Source organism: Podarcis filfolensis (genome assembly GCF_964270895.1).
Source record: "Podarcis filfolensis genome assembly, chromosome: 8".
Classification (NCBI taxonomy): domain Eukaryota; kingdom Metazoa; phylum Chordata; class Lepidosauria; order Squamata; family Lacertidae; genus Podarcis; species Podarcis filfolensis.
This window is the reverse complement of record NC_139611.1, coordinates 75,223,520-75,239,921: the sequence shown is the minus strand read 5'-3', so window position 1 is coordinate 75,239,921 and position 16,402 is coordinate 75,223,520. Positions and strand designations below refer to the sequence as shown.

Below are 16,402 nucleotides of genomic sequence, written 5' to 3'. Positions count from 1 at the left end.
TCTTTAAAGTTCTGGGGGAATTAATAAAGCTAGCTCAGTGGTAGATCACCTACTTGGCATGTAGATAGTATCAGAGTGTCCAACGCTTTCACCCCATGGATGCAGTGAATGCCTGGAACAAACATCATTTGGAAACCAGCCCATTGGCCCCAGCCCCAGAAGCCTGAGAAGTGACCATTCATTTGCCTTTGCATGTCGTTATGGCCACCAAGCCCAGAACAGGTGCTGGTTTCACCTGGTGATTTATCTCCTATGGAGTCTGATGGAGCAGGAACTGTTCCACACAGCCCATTCTCCTTGCATACCCCACCTTCCAACCCTGTCCAACCCTGGAGCTATAAATCCCCATCAGCCAGGTTAAGCCAGTCACCCCTCATGCAACTGCCATCTCAGCTCCACACTTTCTCTCCCTGCTTTGCGGGGTCCCAAGACCATGCAGACACCTCTGATCTCCTACTTCTTCTCCATCCTGTTTGCCGCAGGTAAGGGCACAAAGAATCGCGATGGCTATGGGTTGCATCCAATTAAGTTCTACTTAAAGTTGTTGTTGTTGTTTAGTCGTTTAGTCGTGTCCGACTCTTCGTGACCTCATGGACCAGAGCACGCCAGGCACTCCTGTCTTTCACTGCCTCCCACAGTTTGGTCAAACTCATGTTTGTATCTTCGAGAACACTGTCCAACCATCTCGTCCTCTGTCATCCCCTTCTCCTTGTGCCCTCCATCTTTCCCAGTATCAGGGTCTTTTCCAGGGAGTCTTCTCTTCTCATGAGGTGGCCAAAGCACTGGAGCCTCAGCTTCATGATCTGTCCTTCCAGTGAGCTCTCAGGGCTGATTTCCTTAAGAATGGATAGGTTTGATCTTCTTGCAGTCCATGGGACTCTCAAGAGTCTCCTCCAGCACCATAATTCAAAAGCATCAATTCTTCGGTGATCAGACTTCTTTATGGTCCAGCTCTCACTTCCATACATCACTACTGGGGAAACCATGGTTTTAACTATATGGACCTTTGTTGGCAAGGTGATGTCTCTGCTTTTTAAAGTCTACTTAAAGTAGACCCATTGAAATGAAGGGAGCTGAGCTAGATATGCCCACTCATTTCAGAATCAGAATAAAGTGAGAGTAAGGAAAAAGCTAATCTAAATTAAAGAGAGAGAGAGAACAAAACAAAACAAAACAAAGCACCACACAGAGTGCTTTCTGAAAGGCAGCTCTACACTCTTGGCTCACACAGAAAGTTGTGAACCCTCCCAGCTCTCACCTGGGAGCTTTCCTTTCTTCTCCCAGCCTCTCAGGAGATCTTCCTTTCCCTGCCTCTCACTCAGGGTCCTTCCAGTGGGTTGTTGGTGTTGTTGTAATTTATACCCCTCTCCTCCTCCAGAAGGAGCCCAGGACAGCAAACGCATCCAAAACAAAACATGCATTTTTATTTTCATTTTAAGATGAATTGCCAATGGATTATTGCCACTTGTTATTGTGAAAATTAACACCAGATTTGCCCAGTTCCACCTATCTCCTCCAATATTTGTTTGCCAAAACAGACGCAGTGCTTGACTGTAGTAATATTAAAAATTAAAATGATCAATGAAGCAGTTAAGAACAATCTAAATGTTTTAAAATAATTGAAATCAACTGTAAAAGTGATGGAAATGTGCAACTGACAGCCACATTTCCCTTTTGCTTGTCCACTGCATTAATGAGTCACCCACCCCACCTTTTGCCATGCTGCTTTTTCGCAAAGAGTGGGAGATGCTGGAAGCAACAGGAGAAGAAATAAAAAAGAAGAAGAAGCAAAAGAATTTGAGGAAGGGTGGTCTGCAGCAGAGAAGCATTTGAAGCCTGGGCTCGTTTGTCTTCCCCAGCAATAAATATGCCCAAATTGCTTCCCCACCACACCCACGACTCATTCCAGTGTCTCTTTGTTGGGCAAAAGATTCCTGCATTGCAGGAGATTGGACTAGATGATCCCTGGATCCTGGGGTCCCTTCCAGTGGCGTAGCGTGGGGGGTGCAGGGGGGGCCGGCCGCACCGGGCGCAACATCTGGGGTTAGGGCAAATCCATGGGTTAGGGGGCGCAAATTACTTGCCTTGCCCCGGGTGCTGACAACCCACGCTACGCCACTGGTCCCTTCCAACTCTACAATTGTATGATTCTGTTTACCCATAGCCTTTTATATACTAACCTCTTATGCTCTTCCACATCCGTCTAATGCTCCTAACCCTTCTTTTAGATTCTTGTTTAATAATTTTAGCTGCTTTAATAATTTTAGCTTTCCAAAATGTTTTACATGTTTTAAATGATTGTTCCCCACCCTACTTATGCTGGTCTATGACCGTAATAAAGATTTGATTGATTGATATGATTCTGTGATTCTTTCCAGGTCTTTGCTTGCATTGTGAGCACTGCAGCAGCAACACGGACTCCTGCACTGGGATGCCAGTTCTGTGTGAACAATCCCATACTGCCTGCCTCACCCTTACCATAGAGACCACAACCGGTGGGTGAATGCATTCATTCATTCATTTTTTTTTGCATTGATATTGGGTTTTTTCTTCTGTTATAGTGTCCAAGGTGGGGTACATGTGTGCTTTTGATGCAGTCCCCCAACTTGGAGCCGTCCAGCCCTAGACTTGCTTAGCTTCAGCAAGGAAGTGGCTTTGTATGCTTTCAGATCATTTCCCGGGATTTGCTTCCTAGGGGTTTCCCCCAAGCAGGGAAATGCTGTGTTATGTGTGTGCATGTCTGAACTTTTGGTAGGATGAGGATTAAGCAGTGATGTAGGGGTGGGGGTAGAAATTTTATTCATTTTGCATTTGCAGGCAAATCCCTCCTTTCTGAACCAATATATGAACTGGAACGTAGCCATCCTTCAAACTCTGAATTTTGCAGTGCAGTTCTCTAGCCAAGTAATTGTACAGAAATGCATACGGTTTGGCAAAGTGTGTTTTAAATGCATGTGTTTGTGAAAGTGTCATACAAAATGCATTATATTAGGGGAAACAGTTTTGCAAAAATGTGCATACATGGGTCACAATTGCACACAAAGATAGGTGCATTTGGAGAAATTCACACAAAAATGTTGAATATTCAGAGGAATGTTCGCTCTCTCTCAAATGTGTAAATATGGAGAACTGAATTTAGGCTGAACAAATGACATGCTAAGAGAATACAAAATTCACAGATTCTCCTACCCCTAATATCTCTATCATTTCCATTCTTTCGTTACCTGCTTTGGAGTTTGCATTTTTTAAAGTAGAATATATAGTGCAACGATAAATTACAAAACCAATGCATGTTGATGGCTTTCCTCTGTGAAAACTGCAGGGCATGACGTGTCCTTGGCCACCTACAAAGGCTGCACCAAGCTCATGTACTGCCCTTCATCCCCCATGAGCTTCACCTTTCCTAACCAGCGTGAACGGAGAGCTGCCAAGTGCTGTCGCAAGGATCTCTGCAACACTGGAGCAGTGACAAGTAAGCATCTCTTCCCAGCTTTTTGACTCCCCTAATCCTCTGCACTGATGTGTAGACACAGCTCAAGAGCATCTGCCTGGCCTGCAGAAGGTCTCAGGTTCAACCCCCAGCATCTCTACATAGGGCTGGGCAAGACCCCTCTCTGAAACTAGGGAGAGCTGCTTGGTGTAGCCAGTACTGAGCTGGATGGACCAATGGTTTGACTCAGCATCAGACAGCTTCCTGTGTTCCTAAGATGGCTCTGAGTGATGGACAATGATGATACTTGCGGATACGTTGGCATGGAGAACGTCTGAAGGTGCGTCTCCACCCCCATCGTTCAGCCCGGACACTGAGGTCCAGCTCCAAGGGCCTTCTGGTGGTTCCCTCCCTGTGAGAACCACCAGAGGGCCTTCTTGGTTGTGGCACCCGCCCTGTGGAATGCCTTCCCATCAGATGTCAAGGAAATAAACAACTATCTGACTTTTAGGAGACATCTGAAAGCAGCCCTGTTTAGAGTAGTTTTTAATGTTTGATGTTTTATTGTGTTTTTAATATTCTGTTGGGAGCCACCCAGAGTAGCTGGCGAAACCCACCCAGGTGGGCAGGGTATAAATAAGTTGTTATTGTTGTTGTTGTTGTTGTTGTTTTAAGAGCAGTAAACCAATCTTTCCACAGGTACAGCATCAGGATAGGGGTGAAGAACCTCAGGGTCAAATATGGACATCAACTCCTCTTTGTCTGGCCCCCAGAACTTACCCCAGGCCACACCCACTCTCCCCAAGCCACATCCCTCATTGGCCCTGCTTCACCCCGCCCCAAGTGTTTTTGCCTGGCTGGAATGTGTCTCATAGAATGACAAAATCATAGAATCTTAGAATTGTAGAGTTGGAAGGGATAGTGAGGGTCATCTCCTCCAACCCCTTGCAATGTATGAATCTCAGCTAAAGCATCCATGACAGATGGCCATCCAACCTCTGCTTTAACAGCTCCAAGGAAGGCGCTGTCCTGCAACTCTGATCACATTTTCTGTTTGCCTGGAAGGAAGGTACAGAGCGATATGGGAGTGTGTGTAGAACCTGGCCTGTTCTTCTTATCCTGAGTCAGATAAGTGGTCCATTTAGTATCATCTGCACCAGGGATAGGGGACTGGTGGTCCTCTGGATGTTGCTGGACTCCAAGCCTGGCCAATAGCGGGCTTCAGGCAAGGTTCTTCCCCAGCCCTATATGGAGGTGCAGGTGTTCTGCCAATGAGCTATGACCCCTTACCCAAAGTTACTGGGGATTTGGAATTTGGCCAGTTCTGGTGCACCAACCTAGTGTGTGGTTCCTTTCCATTCAGATACCTGAAACTGGTTTGTTGGGAGATAGGAAAACCTGTTCTCTCCACACATTCTCTTTGCTTGCTCCCAGTGCGCCGGCTGCAGACCAGACCAAATGGACTGAAATGTCCTGGGTGCTTCTCAAAGGACCCAAGCTGCATACCCACCGAGATAATAAGCTGTAATGGCTGGGAAGACAACTGTGTCTACTATGATTTTGCTGTGGAGCAGGGTAAGGCCTAAGAGTTTGTAGTGCAACATCATCTTATGTAGAAGAAATGGGAAGAAGCTAGGGCTCATTCAAGGGGTGTGGATGGTGTGAAGCAAACTTTGGGGGACAAGATGAGCATCAGTATGATGTCATGGTTAGAGTACTGGATGTAGACTCTGGAGACGTGTGTTCAGGTTCTTGCTTGACCAGAAAGCCTTGAGCAGGTCACAGTTCTCTTAATCTAGCTTACATCATACGGTTGTTGTGAGAATAAAGTGGAGGTCTTTGGAAGATACCAATAAGATCTGACTCTAAATTTCAATGTTTGGAAGTTGTGATGGTAGCCTTCTGAAGGCACTTAAGAAAACAGAAACCTAATTCTTCCTTTTTTTAACACCCCCCCCCCCCATTTTTCAAATTAACAATAATCATCATCAAATAAATTCACATACATCGTTATTTAGACTTCCCTCCTCCCCTTCCTTGGTTTCCTATACAAATATTTACAAAACTACACTTCCTCCTTAACTCCTTTTGTTTATTACTCTTTGTATTTCCTCCAAAGTCACCTTTTAACTGCTAGATTTTAAATTAGCCCTGCTAATGTATTTAATTGTTTACATTTTTTTAAAAAATAACCCACATATCTTCCCCATTCTTTGTTGAAAATTCTTTCTTCTTGATTCCTTAATCTTCCCATAAGTTTTGCCATTTCTGCATAGTCCATTAAAGTTACTTGCCATTCTTCCTTTGTTGGGACAGTATCCTGTTTCCACCTCTGGGCAAATAACATCCTGGCAGCTGCGGTTGCATGAATACCTTAATTCTTGATGCATTTCTGTGGCAGGGGTTGAGAACTGGATCTGGCCAGAAAGCCAGATCCCAAAGTGGCAAACCTTTTGCGGGTCACTTTGGCAGACAGGTGAGACATCAGGTGATTCAATGGCTGCTCTCTCCATCATCAGAGGCAGTTTTTGGAAATCAAGAGTGGAGAGAGTGCTGTTGCACTCAGGCCCTGCTTGCTGGCATTCCACAAGCACCTGGTTGGTGATGTTTATGAGCCTTGTGACACTGGCTAGGGAGGAGCATGACCAGCAAGAGATGTCAGAAGGGGAAGAAGAGGAGAACATTGGGTTGGGAGGATGGAGGGAGATCAAGCAGTGTTTCAGAAGAGGCCCCACTCTACAGCCACCCAGCTCAGGTGTTAAGGTCAGAGGTGGAGCTAGTCTAAGCAGTGACCCCAAGGACGGTCCCACCCCAAAGCCACCTGACTTTTCCATTCATCCACTAGGCATCATGGAGGGGGAAGGGGAACCTAGTGAAGATGCTCCAGCCCCACTCCAGGGCTGAGGTTTCCTTAGTAACGGAGGTGCTATCTGGCCAATCAGAGAGCCAGCACAGTCAGAGATGAAGGGAGATGGTGGGATGCAAGTCTCATCACTCAGGACACACTGCCACCAGCATAGATGTGAACAGACTCAGCAGTTCCCTGCCCACCAGTAGGAGTGCCTGTTGGCAGGCCCAAGCTTCTCACTTGGGATAAGACTGATGGACTCGCTCCATCCCTTAAAGAATGGAATGGAAGGGGCATGTCCAGTGTCGGGTCAACAGCTATGCTTTGCCTAGGCATGTGTCCTAGTCTCTGCCATTGTACCTTTGAATTGAGAACCCTGGAACCTGTGCTGTACGGACTTCTTTTATACAAGTTTTGGGATCTCTCAAACCAAGAATCCAAGTCTTTCATCAAAGGGTGGGAGCCAGGACAATCACTGTGTGAACAGGATGCTGGACTAGACAGGCCATGGGTCTGATCCAGCTGGGCTCTTATATTCTCCTGGTCTTAAGAAATAGAGCAACAGAAAGTTGTGTCATTTTTTAAAAGCACCAACTTTTGCTGCAAATGTATGATGGCTAAGACTCATAGGAGAGTTGTATAAGAGTATAAATAAACGAGCAAATTAAGTTACCGTAATTAGGATATGCAGAAGATATTAAAAATAAATTTAAGGAACCTCAGAAGGAGGGGGAAGGAAGTCAAGTTTTGAAATGTTAAAATGATTGTAAAATTAGTGAAATGTATAAACCTGAAAAGCATAAATAATTTTTTTAAGACTCATAGGAGAGGATGGGTGAATTCCTTACTGAGCTATATATTATATTATATTATATTATATTATATTATATTATATTATATTAATTATATTATATTATATTATATTATATTATATTATATTATATTATATTATATTATATTATATTATATTCCCAGAGGTCTCAGAGTGGTTCACAATATAATTGCACCCCCCTCCTTTCCTGCAGATGGTCAGATCTACAGTTACGCAAAACGTGGTTGTGCAACCAAACGTGCTTGTCTGAATGAGCCACGTTACTTTGGGATCCCTGGAATGTACATGGAAATTCTGAAAAATCCCCAGTGCACTGCTGCTCCCAAAATACTCACCAAAATTGGCAAGTAGCAAGTACCTCAGGAAAACACATCTCATGAAGAGACTCTGGTTAAAATAAAGATCTGCCGAGGCATTTCTCAAGCAGCCGAATACCATTCTTACCAGGAAATTTTCATTGATTTGTAAGGTGGAATAATTTGCTATTCTATTATTTTGTTTGTCAGAAATCAAACGGAATAAAATCATGTTAAGGGTGAAGGAGATTTGCTTCTTTAAGTTTTCCTGCATGCCACTGGATCCTTGAATGACTTATTTTCATTAAATGTCCCATTTTCATCCTGTTTTGTAGTGAGCTGTTTAATTATGGTTTCCCAATTGAGTCATCATGAGGAAATTGTGGTTTAACAAACCAAGATGTCTTTTCTTAAGATGGTTAGGCAAGAGGAGGATGGGAGAAAGGAGCACTCAGAATCATGGGTATGTTTTGCTCCAATAAACCATAGTTTCTGGGTCGGGGATTATTGCATCTGAACCAGGTTATTTGTCTGCTCAGTTGATGGTGTGTTTGGATGTCATTACAGGTACCATCCAAAGCAGCATTATCTGTTAGAGATGCTGTAAGCAGAATCCCTGATCTGGACCATGTGCATAGCGAACTTTAATCTTTAACACCACCTGTATTTGTATGGCTCTTTTGAAAGAAAATTATTGCAAATGGCTACCACCATTCAGTGGCATTGAGTTTCATGGGTTAGTAGGTTCCATTGCGCACACATACTTACTCACGTAGGTGGCGCTGTGGTCTAAACCACTGAGCTTCTTGTGCTTGCTGACCGGAAGGTTGGCGGTTCGAATCCCTGCAACGGGGCGAGCTCTCATTGCTCTGTCCCAGCTCCTGCCAACCTAGCAGTTTGAAAGCATACCAATGCAAGTAAATAAATAGGTACCGCTGCGGCGGGAAGGTAAACTTTACGTTTACCTTTATGCTTACCCATAGCAACAAAAAGGCCTTTGTTTCCTTAGGTTTTAACTGGTGGCAGGATTTTTTTCTCCCAGGCATTTTTCTGAAATGCCTTGAGAAAGTATACATAGACACAGCCTCCGTCTAGGTACACTGGAACATAAGTCCAGTTAGAAGAAGTTGTGAAATTAGAATAATGCACCAACGTTTTCCCCCTTTTAAATTCTCAAGGTCATTTATTGCTCTTGGCCCTCACAATATCCAGTGGCCATAAGTTCCATAGGTTGATCATGACGGGTGGAATGTTCTCTGTCACTATTGGTTCTTTATGGCATTGACACCCAGTCCTTTAGCCAAAAAGAATCTCAGGGCAGCTTGCCAAAAATCGGTATTAAAATGCTCCCTGCCCTCAAGATGACAATCTAAAAAGACACAACACATGAGGAAAAAGGAAATGGGAGGGAGGAGGGAGGGAAAAGCAAGCTTAAGCACGAGTTCTTCAAGTTCCAGTTCCTATAAAGCAGTTATATAGGATCTGGCTGTCTTGCCCTTGATAAACATCAGCCGCTTCCGGAGAGCACTCTCTCTTCCACATCCTGGACCAGATCCAAGAGCAGAATGGGTGACAGTGATTGCTTTCAAACAGCGGTTTGCTTCATGTCCCTGATGCTTCCCTGCTAATATCCACATTATATTTGAGCTTTCATGTGGTGTGAAACCACTTCCAGGAAACTAATGGAATATAGCAAAAAAAAATTAGCACTCATTACCACGACTTGGAAGGAGTCAAGCGATGGAATTCAGGAATTCGCAGGAGTCAAGCAATGGAATTCAGGGTGGCAAATAGCTGTTTTCATGGGGAAACAGAAGTACGTGTGTGTGGAAAGGTATAGGAGTATCAGTATTTGTTGTTTTGTCCCGCTAAACCCACCAGTGTAAAGGAAATTTGGTGTGATGTGCTGGTAGATCGGTGAAAAAGCCGCTGTTCCAGAGCACGACAGGTACCACAGTGTGAAAGGAACTGTAAGAAACCGGAAAGAAGAGCTAGCCTTGTAACCAGGAAAAATTAATTAAATATTCCTGACGTCTGGTGCATCCAGTGTCCAGGTTGGTAGGACTATGGCAGTTGAAGCTGCATCTATGGACATTTCCTCCCAACCTCACAGCTACTGAAGTTGCAAGAAGAAATATGCTCCACCTGCCATCTCCAACAATCCCAGGTGTGTGTGTTGGAAATAACCTTCTGACTTGCATCTCTTACCTTTGGCTTCAGTTTTAGAGCCTTGAGGCAAACATTAACTTCTCAGGAGGTGTCGTCATGGCTGCTAAGCTTGCAACAAGGGAAATGCTTCACCCAATAGTAATTGATGTCCCTGGAGCCGGATGAACACAGGAACTAGAAGTTCCTCAAATGCTACCTTAATGAGCTGAATTGATCTGGACTGAGAACTCTTTCCAATATGTGTCAGGGATTGAGGGGTGTGAGCGGGAGGAGAAATTGGATCCGGTCCACATTTAAAGGCGAACCTACTGACTTTGCACTTTCTGAAACCGCAACGTGAACTGAATCACAGCTTTCCTTCACAATTTGACCTCTTTGAATTTTGCAATGCGGTTCTCCAGGCAATTTGCGTGTACAAAGATGCATATAGAGTGTGCATGCAAATGCAATATATTAGTGAGAATAACATACAGAAATGCATGGCATTAGGGGGAAATTGCTTTGCAAAGTGTGTGTAGAAGGATAGGTGCCCACTAACATACTGGTGAATTTTTATGAGGACCTTTAAAATCTCTCCCCCACAAACTGATATCGAAATGCAGAGAACTGAATCGAAGATTGGAAATATGAGAAACTGAAATCGACAGACACACCCATCTAATAATGTACCCCTCCTACACACACCCACACACCCACACACCACTCATCTGCTTTAGCAGAGTCAGACCATTGGTACATCCCACTCATTTAGAGATGGATGTGTTAATCTTTTTCTACTCTGTGTCAGTTTCAGGTGTGCACATTCATAAGTCTGTTTGGTTCCATTTCTACATCTCTCTCTCTCTCTCTCTCTCTCTCTCTCTCTCTCTCTCTCTCTCTCTCACACACACACACACACACACACACACGTTGTATCAATGTCTGCATTTTTAAACACTTGACCCTAAAATATGGCACTTTTCTTTTTTCTTTTTCTTTTGAGCCAAGCACAATATCACAAAATCAGTAGAAGTGCAATAGCCGAACGACAGTTACATTCCCATCTGCACATTAATCCAACAGGTGTGGATCAGGTCTGTTCATTTTGGAACCTACAGAAATCAAATTCCTTGAGCAATCTTACCTTAAGCATTGTCTACAAGGGGTGGGCATGGCTCTCTTTGGTTTTAGATGTGGGCCTTTCCCAACCCTCCTCAGAGAAGCCTGGGAATAAACCTGGGGTTTTCTGGACGCAGGGCATATGTGACAGCCTCCCTCCTCCACCTTAAAACCTGCCTCTTTAAGTTTCTCAAAAGGAGATGTCGTCATGGTTGCTAATCCAAGACAGGCACACAAGTGATTGATGTTTCAGGAACTCGTTCCACCCAGGAACTATTATTATGATCACACGCAAACACATACATGCACTGTGCTCTTTCTGTGGCATTTTCAATGGATTGAGAGGTGTCTTCAACACACACACACACACACACACACACACACACACACCAGACTTGGTCCTTTGAGTTTCTCAGCACAATGAAGATTTCCTTGAAGATCTCTGTCTGGCTGCTGACAACCTTGCTAGCTACAGGTGAGTTGGCCGTTTTGAAAGCCACGGGCGACCTTCTCCTGTAAGAGCTTTTCTTGACTTTTTTCCAGGGTCTTAACCACAGGGAGGTTCACCCACATCAGGGATATTCCAGATCCAACCCTAAGTGTTCAGCTGTCATGAAAATGAAAGTGGAAAAAAGATCAAGTCTCTGACCCAATTACATGTAGAAATATAAGAGAAAGGATGCAGGCAGCATTCTGCCCAATTGATCACCACAAAGTACAATATATGTGCCTCTAATTTATGATCTATCTCTTTTGCCCTGGCCACCTGCCCTCTTAGGCACTTCACCAACTTCTAGCTCTACAGACCTCCCTTCTTCAAGATACCAGCCTTTGCAAACGGGCAGACATCCTTTGTGGTGCCCCAACATTTTAAGAGACAACGGGACACCTACCACCTTGTCCAGATAGGGACTGAAACAAGATGGTCATATGTTCTGCATTGCAGTGGGGTGTCCTCTATTTGAAATGCTTTCAGAGGGCAGTCTTCTCATTGAAGGTGACCTATATCTGAAGGGCTTGTGTGGTCTATGCTTGTTGGTGACCCCTGATCTGGGAAAACTATTAAGGGGCCCCTATGTGAGACATAGGAGAAGGGGACAACAGAGGACGAGATGGTTGGACAGTGTTCTTGAAGCTACCAGCATGAGTTTCACCAAACTGCGGGAGGCAGTGGAAGACAGGAGTGCCTGGCGTGCTCTGGTCCATGGGGGCACGAAGAGTCGGACACGACTAAATGACTAAACAACAACAACATGTGAGACATTGATCTCCTTTCTCTCTCCCTCTCCCCCAGGAATCTGCCTTCAATGTGAACATTGTGAAAGTGCCACCCGGTCCTGTTCTGGGCCTCTGCAGACCTGCAAAGAGCCTCAGAGTGCCTGCCTCACCCTCACAGTAGAGACCAGAGTGGGTTAGTGGCTCATCTTTTGTGGGCTCGGGTGGAGGGTTACTGTATTTTTGCCCCAGGGGACTCTGCCTTTAGCTGTTCCTCTTTTCTTTTTCTCAGTTTAGCTTACCTCACAGGGCATATTGCGAGGTAATCATGAAATTACCCAGTCATTGACAACTCTAGGGTTTGCAGGGTCCCCAAAGTCACAAATCAACAAGAGTTCCTGCAGTCTGGACCCCTGGAATAGCTGGTTCTCGCCTTCTTCTCATGCAACCAGGCAAAACGAGGAAAGTGGCCACTTACAAAGGATGCACCAAGCTTGAGTACTGCCCTCTAGGGCCCTTCACCGTCACCACCGCGCCAGAGGAACGCATACGGAGCAACTCAGAGTGCTGCTGCCAGGATCACTGCAACAAGGGAGCTTTGAGGTGTATGCATTTCATTTCATTTCATTTCATTGCCTTGCTAGCTCATTTGCTTCCCCGCCAACCAGGTTTATCAACCAGATTCCTGCGTGGCAGAATCCTGGAGTCTTGGCTCCGCCAACATGTCTTCATTGGGGAATGGGTGTTGTTTGGGTGTTCAGCATCTGCTGTGCATGTAGAAGGTCGCAGGTTCAGTCCCCAGCCTCTCCATGTCTGAAATCCCAGGGAGCTGCTGCTAAATGGTGTCAATGGCTCGACTCAGTATAGAGCAGCTTCTGATGTATAATTTTATATCAGCTTCTGCTCTCATTCACCACTTCCACCTTTCCTCCAAGGATCTCAACAACCCTACAACAACCCTGTGAGGTAGGTCACACTGAGAGACTGCGTCCGGCCCAAGGTTACCCAGTGAGCTGCATAGCTGAGTGGGGATTCGAACCCAGGCCTCCCAGGTCCTAGTCCAGCACACTAACCACTACCCCATCATCGGAGCAGAAGAAGCTGCCTTATACTGAGTCAAGGCAACTGGTCCACCTAGCTCAGTATCACCCACACTGCCTGGCAACAGCATTTCAAGCAAAGGACATTCCCATGGAAATGCCATTGGGAACTGAACCTATGAACTTCTTCCTCCAAGACTGCTGCTCTACTCCTAAGCTACAGCCCACGTGGCTCTGATGATACATGAAGGAATACTACATAGTGGTGCTGGTTGCATGGATGCTTCCCTCCCTGTTTTTACCACTTCCTTGCAAAGTGGCAATCCAACGGAAAGGATGTGTGGCATCCACATGCAAAGACCAAAAACTGGCAGTGACCCACGTTTGAATCTTGCTGTCCACTCCCGCCAAAAGCTTCTGCAACCTTTGGTTGTATCCAGCCAGCCTCTGCTCAGGAGATCCTTTGAAATGAAAGGACTTAAGTTGACCGTGCCCATTCATCTCGATGGGTCTGCTCTGAGTAGGATGAGCATGAGGCACAGGAACCCCAGTGTGACAGCACTACAACCTCTGTCATTCCATTGGTTGTGCTGACTGCCGCTGATAGTAGGGGCAACCTCTGGAGAGCCACACGCTAACCATCTATGCACTAGACCTTGAACTATGCCAACAAGTCCTCTCCAAGTTCACTGCCATATTTGTAGACAGTCATCTGTTGGGGAGACTGGATTTCCTGAGATTGGACTACATACCTTGAAAATCCCCTTTCAGGTCTCTGATTCCGTGGCGTTTCAGCACCACTTTTGCAGCACTCAGCTGCTGCTGCTGAATGCAATGTCTTCCAGATTTCCAGAGTTCTTGCTCTGACGGTGTCAACCTGAAGCCAGTCCACACTGAAGGCAGGAAAACTCATTTCCCATTTTCCCCTGCCCTCACTCTCACTTGGCTTTCATTGATGCTCGACTCTAATGCTCCAGAGGCTCTGATTCATTCCAGGGTGAGCAGCCTCTTGCTCACCCATCCCCAGATCTGCACTGCTAGCTATTGTTGCTAGGCCTGATGAAGCAAGGTGGTATGAGCAGCTCCCTTTATCAAAAAAGGGAGTGGGCAAGCATTCCAGAAGTGTTAGTAGAATAGGATTTTGAATGTAGCTACCAGCCTCTTTGATTTCTTCCCAGTGCCTTTGCTAAGTGAACCCAACCAAAGATGGTGCCCTCCACGCAACTTGAGAGGTTCTACCTGCACAATCGGCGACAAGGTTTTCTGCCATGGTCAGGAAGTCTACTGCATCTACCTCTCTGGCTACGCTGCAGCTGGTAGAGTTGCCAACTTTAGATTTTAAAAAATATGGTCCTCAGGGTTGATGCATCCCATTTCACCAATTCAGATGAAACATGAAGGTGCTTTCCCCTCCCTGTCCCAATGCCCCACCCCACTGGAGCCCCCCCCCCTACATGGGTTGCGCAGCAGCAGCTGAGAAGCAGTGATAACAACAACAACAACAATTTATTTATACCCCGCCCATCTGGCTGGGTTTCCCCAGACACTCTGGGCGGCTCCCAACAGAATATTAAAAACACAAGAAAACATCAAACATTAAAAACTTCTCTAAACAGGGTTGCCGTCAGATATCTTCTAAAAGTCAGATAGTGGTTTATTTCCTTGACATCTGGTGGGAGGGCGTTCCATAGGGTGGGTGCCACTACCGAGAAGGCCCTGTGCCTGGTTCCCTGTAACCTCACTTCTTGCAGGGAGGGAACTGCCAGAAGGTCCTCGGAGCTGAACCTCAGTGTCCGGGCTGAGCAATGTTGGGGGGGGGGGAAGACTCTCCTTCAGGTATACTGGGTTGGTTCCAGCAAGAGCTCACAGAGCTCACAAGATCTTGCTAGAAGCTACTGCTGCTTTTCTGGTCACCCCCGGGGCACCGTCTCTTGGAGTTCTACCACCAGAGGCAGTTGTCTCAGCCTGCCTCATGGGTGGGCTGGTCCTCACCACCCTGGGTGTGGTTTTGAAGGATGAGCCAGGGCTGCATGGAATCAGGGCTGAACATAGGAAGCTCCCTTATATTATTGGTCCAATGCCATCTACACTTGACTGGCAGCAGATCTCCAGGTTTTCAGACAGGACTTGTTCCCCATCTCCACCCTGGAGATGCCTGGGATAGTCACTGTATTACTTCACTAGAGCTCAATAGTAGAGCATCTGCTTTGCAGATGCAGAAAGTTTAAGGTTCAATCCCCTATCTCCAGGTAGGACTGCGAGAGACTCCCTTCCTGAAACTCCAAAGAATGGCTGCTAGTTGGTGTAAACAATACTGGGATTGACCAGCTATCTGGATAGCTCATTTGGTTAGGTGCTGATAACACCAAGGTTGCAGGTTCGATCCCCGTTTGGGCCAGCTGCACATTCCTGCATTGCAGGGGGTTGGAGTAGATGATCCTCAAAGATCCCTTCCAATTCTATGATTCTATACTTGGTATAAGGCAGCTTTCTATGTCCTTATCCATGATCATTGGCTAAACTAGCTGATGGGAGTTGTAACCCAACAACAGCTGGGATTCCAAGGTTGAGAAGGACACCAATCTACCCTGACTGGAAGCAGCTTCCCAGGGATTATGGCCATATTATTTCCCTGACCTATCTGAGATGCCTATCTGAGATTCCCTGACCTATCTGAGAATTGAACCTGGGACTATACAAACCAGGTGCTCTACCTCTGAACTACAGCACTTCCCCCAAGAAATCATCAGTCAAGATGGTTGCCTGGAGGGAGTGGAGAGGACCGAAGGAATGGCTCACAGATCGCGGGCATGTCTTGGCTTGATTGTTTTCTCCCATCCCCTCAGGTAGCAAGAATGAGACCTTTGTTAGACGAGGCTGCGGGACACAACATATCTGCACTGATAAGCTGGGCATTTTTGGAATACCGGGGTTGTTCCTTGAAATGCTGACGAAGGCAGAATGCAATCAGGCTAATGAAATTGAGGACTCGGACTTCAGAGAGCTTTCATGGAACTGAAACACACACACACAAGCCTTCCTTTTGGCTCTTTAGCCTGACTAAATTATTACATCGAATGGGTCATAGCCAGGCAATGTGTAGGGCAGATGGAGCAATGAAGAATATTATGGATTTTCCACCAATACAGTGGTACCTCGGGTTAAGTACTTAATTCGTTCCGGAGGTCCGTACTTAACCTGAAACTGTTCTTAACTTGAAGCACCACTTTAGCTAATGGGGCCTCCTGTTGCTGCCATGCCGGCAGAGCATGATTTCTGTTCTCATCCTGAATTCTTAACCCAAGGTACTATTTCTGGGTTAGCAGAGTCTGTAACCTGAACCATATGTAACCTGAAGCGTTTGTAACCCAAGGTAACACTATACAAAATAAAAATAAAGTTGCTGAATGGTTTCTTGTACCTTTTTCTGAACTGAGCAGTCCTCAGCTAGACTAGTCAGACATCATCCATTAT

General features: G+C 45.7%; 2 protein-coding genes across 2 annotated transcripts; both read left to right on the top strand.

Moving 5' to 3' along the window:
• The first annotated feature begins 425 nt into the window (after positions 1-425).
• On the top strand, positions 426-7,650 carry LOC310769290 (phospholipase A2 inhibitor gamma subunit B-like). The gene is made up of 5 exons (XM_083628299.1): positions 426-482; positions 2,379-2,495; positions 3,323-3,472; positions 4,865-5,005; positions 7,304-7,650. The coding sequence occupies exons 1-5, from the start codon at positions 434-436 to the stop codon at positions 7,459-7,461; spliced, it is 615 nt and encodes a 204-aa protein (XP_083484425.1). The 5' UTR covers positions 426-433; the 3' UTR covers positions 7,462-7,650.
• Positions 7,651-11,013: 3,363 nt separating this feature from the next.
• Positions 11,014-16,296, top strand: LOC310768199 (phospholipase A2 inhibitor and Ly6/PLAUR domain-containing protein-like). Its single transcript, XM_083625955.1, has 5 exons — positions 11,014-11,148; positions 11,968-12,084; positions 12,341-12,493; positions 14,107-14,244; positions 15,775-16,296. The coding sequence occupies exons 1-5, from the start codon at positions 11,094-11,096 to the stop codon at positions 15,945-15,947; spliced, it is 636 nt and encodes a 211-aa protein (XP_083482081.1). The 5' UTR covers positions 11,014-11,093; the 3' UTR covers positions 15,948-16,296.
• The last annotated feature ends 106 nt before the right edge of the window (positions 16,297-16,402 follow it).

Excerpts from the sequence above, each read along its gene's own strand:
- LOC310769290 (XM_083628299.1), top strand. The coding sequence starts at position 434 with ATGCAGACACCTCTGATCTCCTACTTCTTCTCCATCCTGTTTGCCGCA. Across the intron at positions 2,496-3,322 it reads TACCATAGAGACCACAACCG|GGCATGACGTGTCCTTGGCC; the intron begins GTGGGTGAATGC and ends TGAAAACTGCAG. Across the intron at positions 5,006-7,303 it reads TGATTTTGCTGTGGAGCAGG|ATGGTCAGATCTACAGTTAC; the intron begins GTAAGGCCTAAG and ends CCTTTCCTGCAG.
- LOC310768199 (XM_083625955.1), top strand. The coding sequence starts at position 11,094 with ATGAAGATTTCCTTGAAGATCTCTGTCTGGCTGCTGACAACCTTGCTA. Across the intron at positions 12,494-14,106 it reads CAACAAGGGAGCTTTGAGGT|TGCCTTTGCTAAGTGAACCC; the intron begins GTATGCATTTCA and ends ATTTCTTCCCAG. Across the intron at positions 14,245-15,774 it reads CTCTGGCTACGCTGCAGCTG|GTAGCAAGAATGAGACCTTT; the intron begins GTAGAGTTGCCA and ends CCATCCCCTCAG.